Raw genomic sequence first — 14,752 nt, forward strand, 5'->3', positions numbered from 1 at the left:
CACACACACATAAACACACACACCAACACACACACACACACCAACACACACACTCAACCCTCACCCGCAAATTGCACACACACGAAGGAGTGCGTGGAGAACATCAGGCATATGATTGGCCTGTGCGAGGAGCAAGGGGTGTTTGGGAACGAAGGGTACGCGTCAGCGGAGGCGGCCGGTATCCGTGTGGATGATATCTACCAGGGGCGGCTGGACGGAACACTGAGCCTGCTCTACCGGCTCATCTCCCACTTTGACATCCTCCACGTGCCGCTGTTGGGCAAGAAGGCGAAGGAGCGACAGCGGCCGCTGCCGCCGCCATCGGACGTCATTCTGTCGTGGGTGCGCTCGTTTGAGGATGTGGAGGAGCTCAAGGCAGTGATGGACTTGACGCAGGCGTGGCGGGACGGCAGGGCGCTGTTTGCCCTCATTGCTCGCATCACAGGCATGGACTCGCACGCACCGCCAGTGCAGGTGTGTGTGTGTGTGATTGTGTGTGATTGTGTGTGTGTGTGATTGTGTGTGTGTATGTGTGTGTGATTTCTGTGTGCATTCTGCGTTGTATACTTTGCGTTGCATATTGCGCGTGCATGTGTTCAGTGTGTCGTCTTGTGCCGCCTTGTACGACTCGCCCTGCTCCCCTGCGCCTGCTCACCCGTTGTCCCCGTTCCCGCCCGCGGCCTCCTGTCCATCTCCACCAGCATCCCGTGCGCGCCGTGACGTTGGCCATGGACATTGCTGCCGAACAGCTCGGTGTTCCAGACATCCTTGCCCCAGCAGATCTCTGCAACCACAACTGCGACAACCTCAGGTGCGATGTGCTGTGTGTGTGTGTGTATGTGTGCATGTGCGTCTCTTGTTGCGTCTTGCAATCACTCACGACCACCAACTCCCTCCCTATCCCCCCTCCCAACCACACGCAAACCTTTGCTCTCCCAGCGTGATGACGTATCTGGCGCAGTTGCGCAATGCCGTGGAGACACGCGAGTTTCTGTGCAATCCATATTTGTATCTCCACCTCCTCGCGCCCCAGAAGTCGCGCGACCACGAGGAGCGCCCAATCTCAGGTGCACATAGAGATACGGGGCTGTGGGGGCAGGGAAGGGTGGGTGAATGCAAGGGCGCTTGCTGCCTTGTGTATGTGTGTGAGTGGTTTTGTGTCGTTCTGCGTGTTTGTTGTGTGCAGAAACGCTGTGTACTTTGCACGGTGCTCATTACTTCCCGTCTCTCGCTTGCTTCCTCGCGTTCCTTGCGTCCTGCCGCGTGCCCCCATGCCATCCATCCATGGATGCACGACACCAGTGATCCAGAATGACAGCATTTTCCAGGAGGTGCTTGACTCCATCAACAAGCTCGCCCTCTCCCCAGGGCCAGACAGCAAACCCCCAGCGCCGGTACGCGCGCACTCTGTGTGTGTGTGTGTGTGTGTGTGTGTGTGTGTGTGTGTGTGTGTGTGTGTGTGTGTGTGTGTGTGTGTGTGTGTGTCGGTGTGTGTGTCGGTGTGTGTGTGTGTGGTAGTTCTGTTGTGTACCCAATCATTTTGCTGCTTTCGTTGGGCTATCAAGTGTCCTTTGTTTCTTTGACTGGTGCAAGCTCACGTGCCTGGTGCATCCATCCTGACGACACCGCTACAGGGGAGCAGTGGAGATTCGCCCACATCAAAGGCCAGCACCAACACAGAGGTCCGCTGCTGTCTGGCGTACCATGTGTTTGTGTGTGTGTGTGCGAGTTCGTGTGTGTGTTCGTGCTGCGTTGATACTGTGCTGTCCTCACACACACACACACACACACACACACACACACACACACCCACACACACACACACACACACACACACACACACACACACACACACACACACACACCCACACCCACACACACAGGCGAGCGGTGCTGTGGGTGGGAGCAAGAATGTGAGCCAGACGGGGTCCGTGTCGAGTGTTCAGATTCGGTTTCCCGGACCGCCACTCCCACCGCGACACAGCAGGTGCCGACACCATGTGCTGCATGCCATGCCACGTTTGCTGTTCATTGCGGTGGTGGTGGTGATGTGTGGTGTGGTGGTAATAGTGACATGCGTTTGCTGCAGAGGAGCGTTTGGAGGTACGTGTTGTGCAGCTGTTCAATGTAGGAGCTGCTTGATGATGCCACGATCCAGAAACCGCTCACACACACACACACACACACACACACACACACACACACACACACACACACACACACACACACACACACACACACACACACACGTGCAGCGGGGAGGTGCTTGCGCCGTCACGGGCGCCGCCAAAGTATCCAGGCAACAACAGCAACAGCAACAGCAACAGCAATAGCGGCAGTGGTGGCGATGATGGCAATGCACTGGAGGAGAAGGATACGGCACTTGCTGAGGAGGGGCACTCGGCTGACGGCGCAGTTGATGCAGGCATTTTGGCAGGAAACGGTGATGTACAGCCGCAGCAGCAGCCGCAGGCAACGCCGACGACAACGACGACAAATGTGGATGGGGTGACACGAGACGTTGCGGGTGAAGAACGCGAGGTGGGGCAGGAGGGGCAGGAGGAAGTGACAGACGCACGCGCTGACGCTGATGACGTCCCTCACACAGCGGCAGAAGACCAACACGTCGGTGTTGGCGAAACACAAGCACAAGCGCCCTCGCCACAGCGGCCTTCAGACCACGTTCGTGATGCATTTGTGTGTGCGTGTGTGTGTGTGTGTATGCCGCCGCTTTCGGCTGCCGTTCTCAATACGCTGGTGCTGATCATCATCTTCAACACCCCCTCTCGCCCCCGTTCTGTTTTGTTGTTGGCATTGGTGGTGTTCAGGCTGCGACATCTGCGCCGTCCATGCTGCGCTCCCCAGCCCGACCCGGCAACTCAGGTAAGGATGATACGGGATTGAATTTAGAATTTGGGGACAATGGCGACACACACACACACACACACACACACACACACACACACACACACACACACACACACACACACACACACACACGAGCCCGTGCGCCTGCCAATGAAACACACACTCTCTATCTGTGTGCGTCTGCATCTGTGTGTTTTCTCCTCTGTCTTATTCACACACTCTCACGCACGCCCACACACTCGACAGAGTTTTATCATCCAACAATGCCTGGCCAGCCGCCGTTTGTGATGCGCGGTGGGCAGGCGCGCTCGCAGATCCTGCTTGCTCCAAACGTGCGCACGCGTCGCACATCTGCACCGCCACCGTCCACAGCAGCCGCGATGACGATGGCGGGGTCATCATCGTCATCGTCGTCTGCAGCGGCGGGCCGCATCCTGCAGAGCACATACGCCACACCCATGAGCATGCTCTCCAAGCCCTTCAAGGTTCGTTTACGTGTGTGTATCGTGCGTGTGCGTGTTTTGTGTGTGTGTGTCTATGTGTGTGTTTACGTGTGTATCGTGCGTGTATCGTGCGTGTGCGTGTTTTGTGTGTGTGTGTGTGTGTGTGTGTGTGTGTGTGTGTGTGTGTGTGTGTGTGTGTGTGTGTGTGTGTGGGTTTTGCTTGGATCCGCAGTACTCAATTCTGTCCTCTGTGTGTGCGCGATAGGTATCACTTCGCGGGTGGTTCGGTCGAGCATGGACGGTACCAGTGCACAGGTGAGAACACCCGCACGCACCTTGATACCGCACACACACACACACACACTCTCTCTCTCTCTCACACACACACACACACTCACACACAAACTTATACATGCGCATGTGTGATGCAAGCGCTGTGACACTCACACGTCATGCTGCCATGTTCTCACGTTGAGCAGATTACCGGATGCCATCTCCTTCCCCTGCAACCTCGTCCCTGAAGATACAATTCCAAGTACGTCCATGTGTTGGCACCGCCGTCCACTTGAATGCGCGCTTTCCTCTTGCCGCCGTTGTCCAAGACTACTCCAAATACACACACACACACATACACGCACACACACACACACACGCACACACACACGCACACACACTTTCACTCATTCGCACACACACATTCACCACACATTGCAGTTGCTGCTGGGCCGTATTGGCTGGTGATCACGCCGCCGGCTGCGTGTCTGTTCTCGCGCGACACACACGAGCGGGTTGCAGAGTGGCCGCTCAACCACATTCTCCGCTATGGCCTTGACAACAACACCCTCAGCCTTGAAATTGGCGAGCGCATGAACCCACAATATGCAGGTGTGTGTGTGTGTTACGTGTGTGTGTGTGTGTGTTGGGCGTCTGCTTGCTGGTCTGTCTTGAGGAGGTTCGCTTCATGACGCTTCATTGTGCTTTGTTGTTCATCGTTGTGCTTTGTTGTTCAGCGTTGTTCACCTCCCACTTCCTCCCCTACCCCAAATGTCTCCCTTGTAGGCATGTACACGTTTGAAATGTCGAATGGACACCACATCACCGCTTTCGACACACTGCAAAGGTCAGTAGCGCGCGTGTTCTTCTATGCGTGTGTGTGTGTGTGTGTGTGTGTGTGCGTGTGTGTGTGTGTCTGTCTGTTTGTGTGTATGTGTTAGTTTGGCCTTTCTTGCTTGTGTGCGTGCGCGTGTATTTATTTCTTCTCACGTTCAGCCACCACCTACACACACACTTACACACACACCTACACACACACACACACACCTACACACACACACACACACACACACACACACACACACACACACACACACACACGTCTCTCACATGCAGATACACCCAGCTGTGGTCCAGGCGATTCCTGTAATCACACCCATGGGCACCAAACACTCCTTCCCCCCCCCCATCTCAACTTCTCACCTTCATGCGCACGTATGTTATCTTTTTGTCGCTTCATCACATGGCATCGTTTTTTCCCTCCACCGTTGCATGCACGTGCGTATTGGTCCCCTTGCTTCGTCGGCATGTATTCCACCACCTTCCATGTCACCATCGATTGCTCTTGTGGTTCTTCATGTACATACCCCGACACGCGTATTGTTGTATTGCTCCATTGCTCCCCCAACACCATCCGCAGCCAGCGACTCTCCTTGTTTGTTCGTGATCATGCACACCACCCAGTTCCATAGCACTCACACCAACACAGCACGCATTGCTTTGTTGGCATCTTTTCCACCGCCTTCCATATGCATCCAAGCATTGTGCATGCGTATTGATCGTTTCAGGCGTGCAACACGGCCTGCTTCCACCGCCTTCTTCGTCCTTCTGCACCTCAGACGTTACAGTTACAAATTATTCTCGAAGCGCTCTCTTGGTCGTGCTTTGCTTGGGTGCTTTGCTTGCTTCTGTAGTTGCTTTGTTTGGGTGTTTGTTTGTTTGTTTGTGTTTTTCTTCAGCCTTCTTCCGTTTTCGTTCTTCCTTGCTTGACGAAGAACCTTCTTTCCTGTTTCCTTGGTGGCGTCTTCCTTGCTCGCTTGTCCATAAGTCCTCAAGTCCCATACAACGTTCGTGATCATGTGACAGACTGAACCTGACCTGACACAAACACAAACCGAGCAACCAATCCAACCAGCCCACACACCACGTGCATGTTTTCCTTTTTTCTTTTGCTTTCTTTCTGTCAACTCACACCACGGCCGAACAAAGACAACCCCGGTTCGTCGTCACCAACCTCCCCACAGCCGCCACTGTAAGGCCAACAAGGCGGCCACAGCACTTTCAGTTCCTCCATGTTCCTCCGTGTTCCTCCTTCTGTTCCTCCTTTGAGGCTTCGCCTTTTTGAAACAAGTCGTCGTCGTTTGTTTCGTTGACAGTTTTGACCCCTCAAGAACGCGCTCCGACGCCGCCACCACTTCTTTGCCACGTGTCCTGCGATGTCGCGTGTTGTCTTGAGTCGCTTCGTGCCTAAAGTTCTGGGTTTTGGGTGCGTTGCAGGAACGCACGAGCAACGCTTTTGTGAACGAGCAATACAACGGTGAGGTGCTGACAAAAATTCTAAAAGTAGTGGCGTGTCGATGCATTCGAACCCCTGGCTTGACCCTGTGTATCGCGCTTACGCGTTCGCCACCGTCCGTTTTGGCCAAATTTTGACCGCAGGCGGTGACGTCATACCGTCGGACCCAACCAGCCGCAAAATCGAAACGCGTATTGAAACGTGCACCGTTCTTACGCACAATCTTGCTTTGCTTTCATCACTTCCCAGCCCAAAGGCTTGACAAGGCACAGGCTGCTTGCAAGCAAGCAGGGGTTTCGGTTTTGGGCCGTGACCAACCAACAACGCATCGCCAGTGAGTGTGTGTTGTGTGCGTTGACAGCGCGTCAACCCATCTGTCCACCACCAGCCAGGCAGTCACACAACACAACCACCAACAACCGCCCGCTTTTTCAAACGACGCGTGCTTGCTCGCTTGCTCTGTTTTGACCTTGTGGTTCTCTTCCACCAACAACATTCCACACTTCCCCGGCGCAACCAGCACTTTCTTGCGCCTTTTTGTTGTGCTTCCCCTTCTTTTTTTTTGTCTCTGATTCTTCATTCATTCTTCCTTCCTCCGTGCGCAAGCAAAAGGCCAGCAGCCATTCAATCCATTCCATCATCCAAGCCAACAACCCACACTGAGGGTGCATCGCTCTGGTTGCTTTGGCTGATCCCCAATCCATCCCCCTGGCTGCCAGCGTCGGATATACACATACACCAGCTCACCCCCCCCCCCGCCACAAGCTGCATCTCCTTCACACACACCGACACACACACACACACACGTTGCCCAGCCTTGGGGTTTCGTACCTCCGCGTGACCAACCCCACCAACCACCACCAACCAACACCAACCAACCCGATCGACCCCCACAACCTTTGCGCCGCCGCTGTTACCGCTGTTACCGCTGTTGCTGCTTCAGCGATACGCAACCCCTGCCTCCTCCACTTTTGCTCCTCCTGTTTTGGCGTCAGCGCGCGCGACCTGTCTGCTCTGCTCTGCTCGACGACCCCACCTTCCTCAAGAGCAGCGTGCCGACCGCAGTTTTTCCCCCTCACCCACGCAGCCAAAACCAACCCCCCCCCCAACCAACCGCAATCACAGGACCTCAGCACATCCATCGCGCTTCCGCACAGGTACAGGCCTTGCCTGCATCACGTCAATGTCACATGACCCAGTCACAACATCACCTGGCATGTAGCTTGTGTGTCAATACGCAGACACAACACACGCCAAACCTTTGGCTTGCTTCTGTCGTGTTTTGCGCCGTGCGCGTTTTGCCCTGCGCCCTGGGTCATGCATGCTTTGTGTGCTTGTAAGCACCTCAGCTACACGCCTGCTTGCGTGCGCAAGCCACCACAACGCGCACAACACACCACCACCGCCACTACCACACAAAGCCACCTGTTTTTGTCGCCTTTTCCCGCCTTTGTGCACATGCGATCGCGCGTCTCAATCAATCATTCATTCCCACCCCCACACGCCATCTCGCTCTTTCTCTCTTCCCCCCCCAACCCATATCATATGTATGTCTCACGCTCACGCTCATGAACACACACGCAACCCCTCTCGCGCCTTCCATCACGTGGTTTCCCGCCTTGTTCTTTCTTCGCACGCAGCAGCGCGCTCGTCATCAGAAGCCCAATCAAGCCGCAGCAGCAGTCGTAGAAGCACCATTTAACCACACACACACGCCCGTGCAACAGCCCTCGCCCCTCGCCCCTCGCCCCTCGCCATCAAGCGGCCGCTGCTACACCAACCAATCAGAACCCAGGAAGACAGACACGCAAGCGCACGACACAAGACAGGCCATCAAGCTCAGGAGGACACAGCCAGCACCCACCAGGACGCAAAGGCATCAAGAACCAAACAACCCCTCCCCCACAACATCACAACAGAGCTTTCTTCCTTTGCCTGCAAGCAAGCAATGGTCAACAGCACCATGGTGCAGCCACAGTCAACGCCCAGCACCCACCCTGCCCTCCGCCAGCACCAGCAACTTCAACCACAGCAGCCGTTTCTCCAACAGCCGCCCAGGTTAACAAGCGCAGGAAACAGCGGCAGCAGCCAAGCTCCCAGCCCGGACAGCGCCCTTGCGTTTGTTGTGGACGTTACAGACACACCAGCCACACTGCGTGCGCTCCACGCATGCATCCTGGACCCCCATCTCTTCACGCTGAGCGCCGCCTACACCGTCGGCAACGTTGCGGGCCTAAACCCGTCTACCATGGCGTTGCTACAATTCCAGTGCCTCCTTTGCGAGCTCATCAACGGCATGCCCTCGCTCGACGCCCAGCTCCGCGCCTTCAAGCGGCTCTTTCCGTCGGCAGTCCTCATCTCCCGCGTCGTTCTGCCGGCCGTGGACGCTGCCATCTACTGCTTCACGCCACCTGTCGGTCCAAAGGCCGACCAGCACTCCAGCGAACAGCAACCGCCGCAGAACAACGCAGACAGCAGTGACACGCACAAGAAGAGCAAGAGCAGAAAGAAGAAGAGCAAGAAGAAGAAGCATGGCAAACACAAGGCAAAGCGCGACAAGGACAGGAGGCCCAAAGACACTGCAGAACAGCAGCAACAGGAAGAGGCAGACGTCAACAAGGAACGGCAAGCCGTACACCAGCAGCAAGAAGGCGCTGATGTGGTTATCAGCGAGGAAATGCCTGCCGACTTCAACCGGGAGAAACGCCGCAACAGTGACGAAGGCATCGATTCGCCACCCGAGTCGATCACCCCGGCATCGTCATCGTCATCGTCATCGTTGTCACTGGACGCAGTGTACGTGAGCGGCAAGGCCGAGCAGTCTAATGAGGCGGGCATGAGCCACGAGCAGCTGCAATTGGTCGAGGCATCCGCCGCCCTCTTGCAGCTCTCGGGCCAAGCACCACGCCTGCAGCAGCAAGAGCAGGAGCAGCAGCCCACGCCACCAGCGAGGATCAACGGCAAGCAGCAGCCAAAGTCTGTGCGCCTGAGCCCGCGTCGTGCAAGGGCGGCAGCATCTGCCATCCCATCCAAGCTCAAACTCAAGCTGAGCCGCTCGCACGTGCTCGCCTCCACGGCCCCAGCTCCACCACATTCCCCAGCACTCACATCGGCGCCTTGAGGAGCCACTCCGTATCATTCCATTAGAAACCCTCCTGTGCGGATGAAAGCACATCGTGCAAGGGCTGCTCGCCTGTGCCGGTTTTGGGGTTCTCCAACATCTCGAGCGTGCCAGTGTGTGACCTTTGTCCTCGCTGGCGGCGATTTGTAGTTGAGATGATATTTCCCCGTGTGGCTCCCTCCCTCCCTTGTTTCCCACTTCGTGATGACAGCATAGCACGACGTTCTCTTTCGCTTCTGACGCGGTGTTGTCACATCACACGCACGCACAAGAGAGGGCGTACCTAGTGCCTATGCAAGGTTGTATCCGTTGTGTGTGTGTGTGTGTGTGTGTGTGTGTGTGTGTGTGTGTGTGTGTGTGTGTGTGTGTGTGTGTGCTGATGTCAGCTTGTCTGGTCTGCGTTAATGGTGTGCTGTTACGCTTTGTTACATGTGCCTTCTTCCCGACAACGTCCTGCTGTGTGCATGTTCGCGCGCGCGCGCGCGTGTGTGTACCTGTGCCTGTGTGTGCAGCTGCTGTGATACTTTCCAGCAGCACCAGTGGTGATGTTACAACTTCTGAGTAAGGTCGTTTGCTTGCAAGTGAAGGCTTCTTGTTTTGCCTTGTATGTGTGTGTGTGTGTTTCTCCATTTCCGTCCTCTTGGTCTAGCTTCAGGGTTTTGTCAGGATTACATTACATTTCATCAGATGCTTTTGCATTCACGTCAACTCGTGAAAGGACGGAAAGAGAAGGGTGCTTAGAGTAAAGGTGGGCACGAGCACGATACGCACACAAGAACACCCACAAACACACACATATATACACACACACACACATTCGCTCAGGCTGTGCCGCTGTCCACACGCATGCTCTTGCTGCGCTCGCGTTGCAACTTGTCCATGACACCCCGAACAAACACCAGCTGGTACGACGGCTTGTGCAATGTGTGCAGGCCTCGTTTCACATACTGGGGACACACGTGCGTGCGTGTGTGGATGCAGCGGCCGGAAGCGCGTGAGCAAGATGAGGTACATCACCAAAGACACGCACGCACGCACACACACACACACACACACACAAACACACACACACACACACATATACACACCCACACACACACACGCACGCACGCACACACACACACACACACACACACACACACACACACACACACACACACACACACACACACCTTCTCCCAGCCGCCTGTGAGCAGCGACTTGTGAAGGGTTTGCGGCCGCGTCAACGGATCCAACACAAGCAGGTTCACCTAATGATGATGATGATGATGACGTGTGTGTAAGTGTTAGGCGCAAAGAGGACTCTCGCTGTGCGCATGCTGGTGCGAAGCATCATGCATTGCACGCCATGGGTGTACGAGTGTCGTGTTTGTGTATGAAAGACTCAGATGCGCGTGTGGTGTACCTTGACGCTTCCGTTCTTCATCTGCTTGCGCTCCATGCCAACGACCGTGCGGGAATGGCCGTCGTGTTGGAAATACAGCGGGGGCATTTCGCTCACATGCACACCAGCCTCCACGCGACCGAATTCTGCTCAGGAGGCAAACACGTGCGCACAAATGGTTGAGAGGGTGTGTGCGGTTGTGTTTGGGATATTGTGACACGGAGAACAAGGGCGAGAAGCAAGAAACAGCAAGACCACATCACAACAGCAGCAACATGGTAAGAGAAACGGTCGTAATAACACAAAACAGCGAATAGCAAGCACACACACATACACACACAAGCACAAACACACACATACACACACTCAAACATATGGCAGCAGCACAACAGACCTCGCTTGTGCGTGTTGGTGTGAGAGAAGTGGAGGTAGTGCCAGACCCAGTCAACAAGCCCTTCGTAGGCGTCAATGGTCGCACTTTCGCCCGTCCGCACAAACGTTGCCTGCAGCGCACACACATGGCCACGAGACAGATCAGGAACAGACATATGACAGAAGAAAGGAGAGGGTGCGTGTGTGTGTGTGAATGAGAGAGAGTGTGTGTGTGAGTGAGTGAGTGTGTGTGTGTATGTGTGTGTGTGTGTGCGTGTGCGTGCGTGTGCGTGCGTGTGTGGCAGTTACGGGCCATCTTACCACATGTGCATCGAGGCCATAATATCGCAACAGCGCGCACACTTCCGTTGTTCCAATCCACTTTCCTGTGCCGCTCACTTTGTACCCAAACTGCACACACACGCGCACACACACACACACACACAACCACACACACACACACACACACAATCAAGCCCAACGTGATTCAGGCAGTGAGGGAGTGAGGCATGGCTTGCGTGTATGTGTGCGTGTGTGCAATTGTGAATGCAAGCACGAACAAGAACATGACTGCATGAGCAGCAACATGGCACAGCACGTGGCATACCCATCCTCTAGCACTGCAAGCACCTGCGCAGCGCCGTCCGGATCAAAGCCGCTGTACCAGGCGGCCTCCAGTTCCCGCTAACACACGCACACGCAGTCGAGGAGCAAGTGTTTCGGTTATGTGGGAAGTACTTGCTCAGTCGACACCAAACGACTTCATCGCAGCAGCAGCAGCAGCAGCAGCAGCAGCAGCAGTTGGACACAATAACAAAAGCAATCCCCCCCTATCCACACACACAGACACAGACACACAGACACACACACAGACACAGACACAGACACAGACACACACCTGCAGGGCGCTGAGAGCTGGGATTTGGCCGCAGCCGCCATAGAGGCGACGGGAAAAATGGTCGCGGGCCATTAGCGCATCTGTCATCGTCTGCATGTTGCGATATCCGCACGACCACAGCCGTTCGTACCCGCTCTGCCCAAACACGCGCGCAAACCTGGACACACACACACACGCACATGCCATGAAGGTCAGCATCAAAACGTGGGAGTGATTGCGTGTGGACTTGTGTTGTGTTTGTAAATGACACGAGTAACCGCCCCCCCCCCACGCGATACGCGGCTGCGTGTCCGGCCTGACCTGCACAGCGTGAACTCCGATGGGATTTTGCTGAATCGAACGGCGTTGAGAAGTGCGCCATGCATCGCAGACCACACACCTGTCAACATCATTGTCATCACAAACATGACATTGGGTGTGATGGGGCGTGTCAGATATGAGCTGGATGATGGTCGCATTGTGCAATCAGCGCCACACTCACTCACACACACACACAAACTCACGCATACATACACACACTCACACACACGCATACACACACGCACTCACTCACGCACTCACGCACACACACATACACACTCACGCACCATCGTAGCCGGCGTGCTCCTCGACCACCAGCGCACGTGGGCGCGAGTATGACACGGGGACGTGGGAAATGTTGACACAGCCACGGTGAAGCGTGCTGGACACAGCGAGATGCAACTTGCTGCGAGGTGGCGCGGCAGCAGCAGTTTTCGTCTTGGATGATGCTGACGATGACGATGACGATGATGTGGAGGCTCGTGTTGTTCTTGTCGTTGTCGTGGACCTGTGTCGTGTCCTGCTGCGAGGTCTGGTGCCACCACGCTCGTGTCGACTCCTGCTACCACTGTTGTTGTTGTTGCTGCCGTTTCTGCCGCCCCTACCCGCATTCTTGGCAGATGCGCGCATCATCGCTGTGAACAGGTCATCATCGTCATCATTGTCATCATCACCATCATGATCGTCGTCACCATCTCCGTTGTCATCATTCACCAGCACTGCTGCATCGTGGCTGCTGTGCCCACGCTTGCGCGAAGATGACAATGATGACGACAATGATGATGATGACGATGGTATCGTTGTTGCTGCCATTGCTGGCGGCGGCGGCGGCGGCAGTGTTGTCGACGTCGACGCTGCTGACGATGACGATGATGATGACGGTGCTGATGATGAAGCAGACGCGCTCAAATCAATTGTTGCAGCTGTTGAAGTAGATGTGGAGGGTGGCGGCGATGCTCTGCGCTTGCGTGCACGGCGCGACGCTGTGCTGTGGATGGAGGGCCGTGGTGGCTCCTCCGCCGACACGGAGGCGATGATGCGCGGCATGGTGCTGCTGGCGGCGGTTGCGGTGTGATGGCCCATCCGCCGTGCAGCGGCTGCATCTGCCCTTGACGGCAGGATGGACCGCGTTCCATTGTTAAAGTATTGGGAGATGCGCTGGTACGCTGCAGCCTCCGCTTTCCCCATTGGTTGGTCGCTCGTGTCCTTGCTTGTTTCTGGCGCTCGCTTGTTCTGCTCTTTCTCCATCAACCGCTGTGTGAGACGGGCGAGCGACCGAATGAGCCATTGCAGCAAAGAATAGCGGTCCATACCAATAAGTACAGAGACAGAGACAGAGACAGAGAGAGGGGGACAGAGACAGAGATAGAGACAGAGACACAGGCACAGACACAGGCACAGACACAAGCACACACACACACGCACGAATACCGACAAACATGCACACACACACACACGAATACCGACAAACATGCACACACACACACACACGAATACCGACAAACATGCACACACACACACACACACACACACACACACACACACACACACACACACACACACACACACACAGTGGCAGACCTTTGCAAGTTCGAGGGAGTGCTCTTCCAAGTGGACGTCAATCTCTGTGGCGAGGACATGGTAGCCACACATGTCGCACTTGACCGTGACCGTGCATAGATGTGATTCATCCACGATGCTGTCAGGCTCGTCGTGTTGCCCGTGCTGTCGCTGCTCTTGTCCTGCCTGCTGCTGCTGTGGTTGTTGTTGTTCGTGGTGCTGGCTGCTGCTATTGTCATCAAGCCGTGGCTGACAGTAGCGCCTGTGACGCGCAAGTTGCCGTGGGTGTTGTTGCACTGTCACAGTCGCTGGGTTCACGAAGTCGGCTTCGTCGTCGCTGCCATACAGCCGCCCATCATCTCCAGTGCCAGTGCGCCTCTCATCCTCGACCTTCTCCTCGCTGCCCTCATTTCCAACGCCGTCCTCATCGTCGTCGTCGTCGTCCACGACAATCACAGCGTCCTCCCTGCCACCATCCTTCGCCCGTTTGCATGGCTGCATCGTGGCAGTGGTGGTGGCGTGTCTCGTCTTGTTCTCCGTCGTTCGTTCGTTGTTGTCATCAGAAATCACCCAATACAGCCGCTCACAGCAGGCTTGTTTCTCTTCTCTCTTGTGTCTGTTCGTGCTTGTGTGTTCACTCTTGCTTCCCCCACGGCCATGGCTGATGCATTGGAGATGGTTGCGGGCCAAGCGACCGCACGCCCGGCCCGTACCCTTCAAACCATCCTCCAAAACAAGGTGGGCAGCATGTGTGTTGTTGTGTGTGTGTGTGTATGTGTGTGTGTGTGTGCGTGTGTCGTCTGCTCCTGTATCGCTCACACACACACACACACACACACGCACGCACACACACACACACACCTCTGCTGAACGGCAGCGGGAGGCGCGCAACGCCGCTGAAGCCGTTGAGGAACGCGAGATGCGACAGGCCGCAAAGCCAACGGGCTTGCGACGGGAACTCTACGACCTCGTTGGCGACCGGTGCGTTTGCTGTTGCCCCCCCCCCATACACACACATACACACAGGTTCTCTCTCTGTCTCTCTCTGTCTCTCTCTGTCTCTGTCTCTCTCTCTCTGTCTCTGTCTCTCTCTCTGTCTCTGTCTCTGTCTCTGTCTGTCTGTCTGTCTCTCTCTCTCTGTCTCTGTCTCTCTCTCTCTCTCTCTCTCTCTCTCTCTCTCTCTCTCTCTCTCTCTCTCTCACTCTTTCTCTGTCTCTCTATCAAGCAAATCTCACTC

At 55.6% G+C, this 14,752-nt stretch overlaps 4 protein-coding genes across 4 annotated transcripts in view; 3 read left to right on the plus strand and 1 right to left on the minus strand.

Moving 5' to 3' along the window:
- PTSG_01712 (uncharacterized protein) overlaps positions 1-5,442 on the plus strand; it is a 6,538-nt gene extending 1,096 nt beyond the window's left edge. The window contains exons 3-16 of the mRNA XM_004997632.1: positions 88-474; positions 702-811; positions 940-1,067; positions 1,303-1,394; positions 1,635-1,682; positions 1,884-1,987; positions 2,256-2,682; positions 2,829-2,883; positions 3,115-3,353; positions 3,577-3,626; positions 3,791-3,846; positions 4,026-4,196; positions 4,371-4,431; positions 4,701-5,442. Coding sequence (XP_004997689.1) covers positions 88-474; positions 702-811; positions 940-1,067; positions 1,303-1,394; positions 1,635-1,682; positions 1,884-1,987; positions 2,256-2,682; positions 2,829-2,883; positions 3,115-3,353; positions 3,577-3,626; positions 3,791-3,846; positions 4,026-4,196; positions 4,371-4,431; positions 4,701-4,734 — 1,962 coding nt within the window. The 3' untranslated portion in view covers positions 4,735-5,442. The remainder of the gene's footprint in view (positions 1-87; positions 475-701; positions 812-939; positions 1,068-1,302; positions 1,395-1,634; positions 1,683-1,883; positions 1,988-2,255; positions 2,683-2,828; positions 2,884-3,114; positions 3,354-3,576; positions 3,627-3,790; positions 3,847-4,025; positions 4,197-4,370; positions 4,432-4,700) is intronic.
- Positions 5,443-6,524: 1,082 nt separating this feature from the next.
- Positions 6,525-9,691, plus strand: PTSG_01713 (uncharacterized protein). Its single transcript, XM_004997633.1, has 2 exons — positions 6,525-7,037; positions 7,521-9,691. Exon 2 carries the CDS (start codon positions 7,829-7,831, stop codon positions 8,999-9,001), a length of 1,173 nt encoding a protein of 390 aa, XP_004997690.1. The 5' UTR covers positions 6,525-7,037; positions 7,521-7,828; the 3' UTR covers positions 9,002-9,691.
- Positions 9,663-14,121, minus strand: PTSG_01714 (uncharacterized protein). The gene is made up of 10 exons (XM_004997634.1): positions 13,537-14,121; positions 12,243-13,209; positions 11,956-12,034; positions 11,656-11,812; positions 11,388-11,441; positions 11,079-11,168; positions 10,780-10,888; positions 10,407-10,531; positions 10,174-10,251; positions 9,663-9,948 (listed from the first exon to the last, which is right to left on the minus strand). The coding sequence occupies exons 1-10, from the start codon at positions 14,014-14,016 to the stop codon at positions 9,823-9,825; spliced, it is 2,265 nt and encodes a 754-aa protein (XP_004997691.1). The 5' UTR covers positions 14,017-14,121; the 3' UTR covers positions 9,663-9,822.
- Positions 13,610-14,752, plus strand: part of PTSG_11773 (uncharacterized protein) — a 5,358-nt gene continuing 4,215 nt past the window's right edge. Inside the window, exons 1-2 of the mRNA XM_004997635.1 lie at positions 13,610-14,253; positions 14,393-14,496. Coding sequence (XP_004997692.1) covers positions 14,173-14,253; positions 14,393-14,496 — 185 coding nt within the window. The 5' untranslated portion in view covers positions 13,610-14,172. The remainder of the gene's footprint in view (positions 14,254-14,392; positions 14,497-14,752) is intronic.

The sequence above is a fragment of the Salpingoeca rosetta genome, assembly GCF_000188695.1.
Source record: "Salpingoeca rosetta unplaced genomic scaffold supercont1.3, whole genome shotgun sequence".
NCBI classification, from domain to species: Eukaryota; class Choanoflagellata; order Craspedida; family Salpingoecidae; genus Salpingoeca; species Salpingoeca rosetta.

Excerpts from the sequence above, each read along its gene's own strand:
- PTSG_01714 (XM_004997634.1), bottom strand. The coding sequence starts at position 14,016 with ATGCAGCCATGCAAACGGGCGAAGGATGGTGGCAGGGAGGACGCTGTG. Across the intron at positions 12,035-12,242 it reads GGAGCACGCCGGCTACGATG|GTGTGTGGTCTGCGATGCAT; the intron begins GTGCGTGAGTGT and ends TGATGTTGACAG. Across the intron at positions 11,169-11,387 it reads ATCCGGACGGCGCTGCGCAG|TTTGGGTACAAAGTGAGCGG; the intron begins GTGCTTGCAGTG and ends GTGTGTGTGCAG.
- PTSG_01713 (XM_004997633.1), top strand. The coding sequence starts at position 7,829 with ATGGTCAACAGCACCATGGTGCAGCCACAGTCAACGCCCAGCACCCAC.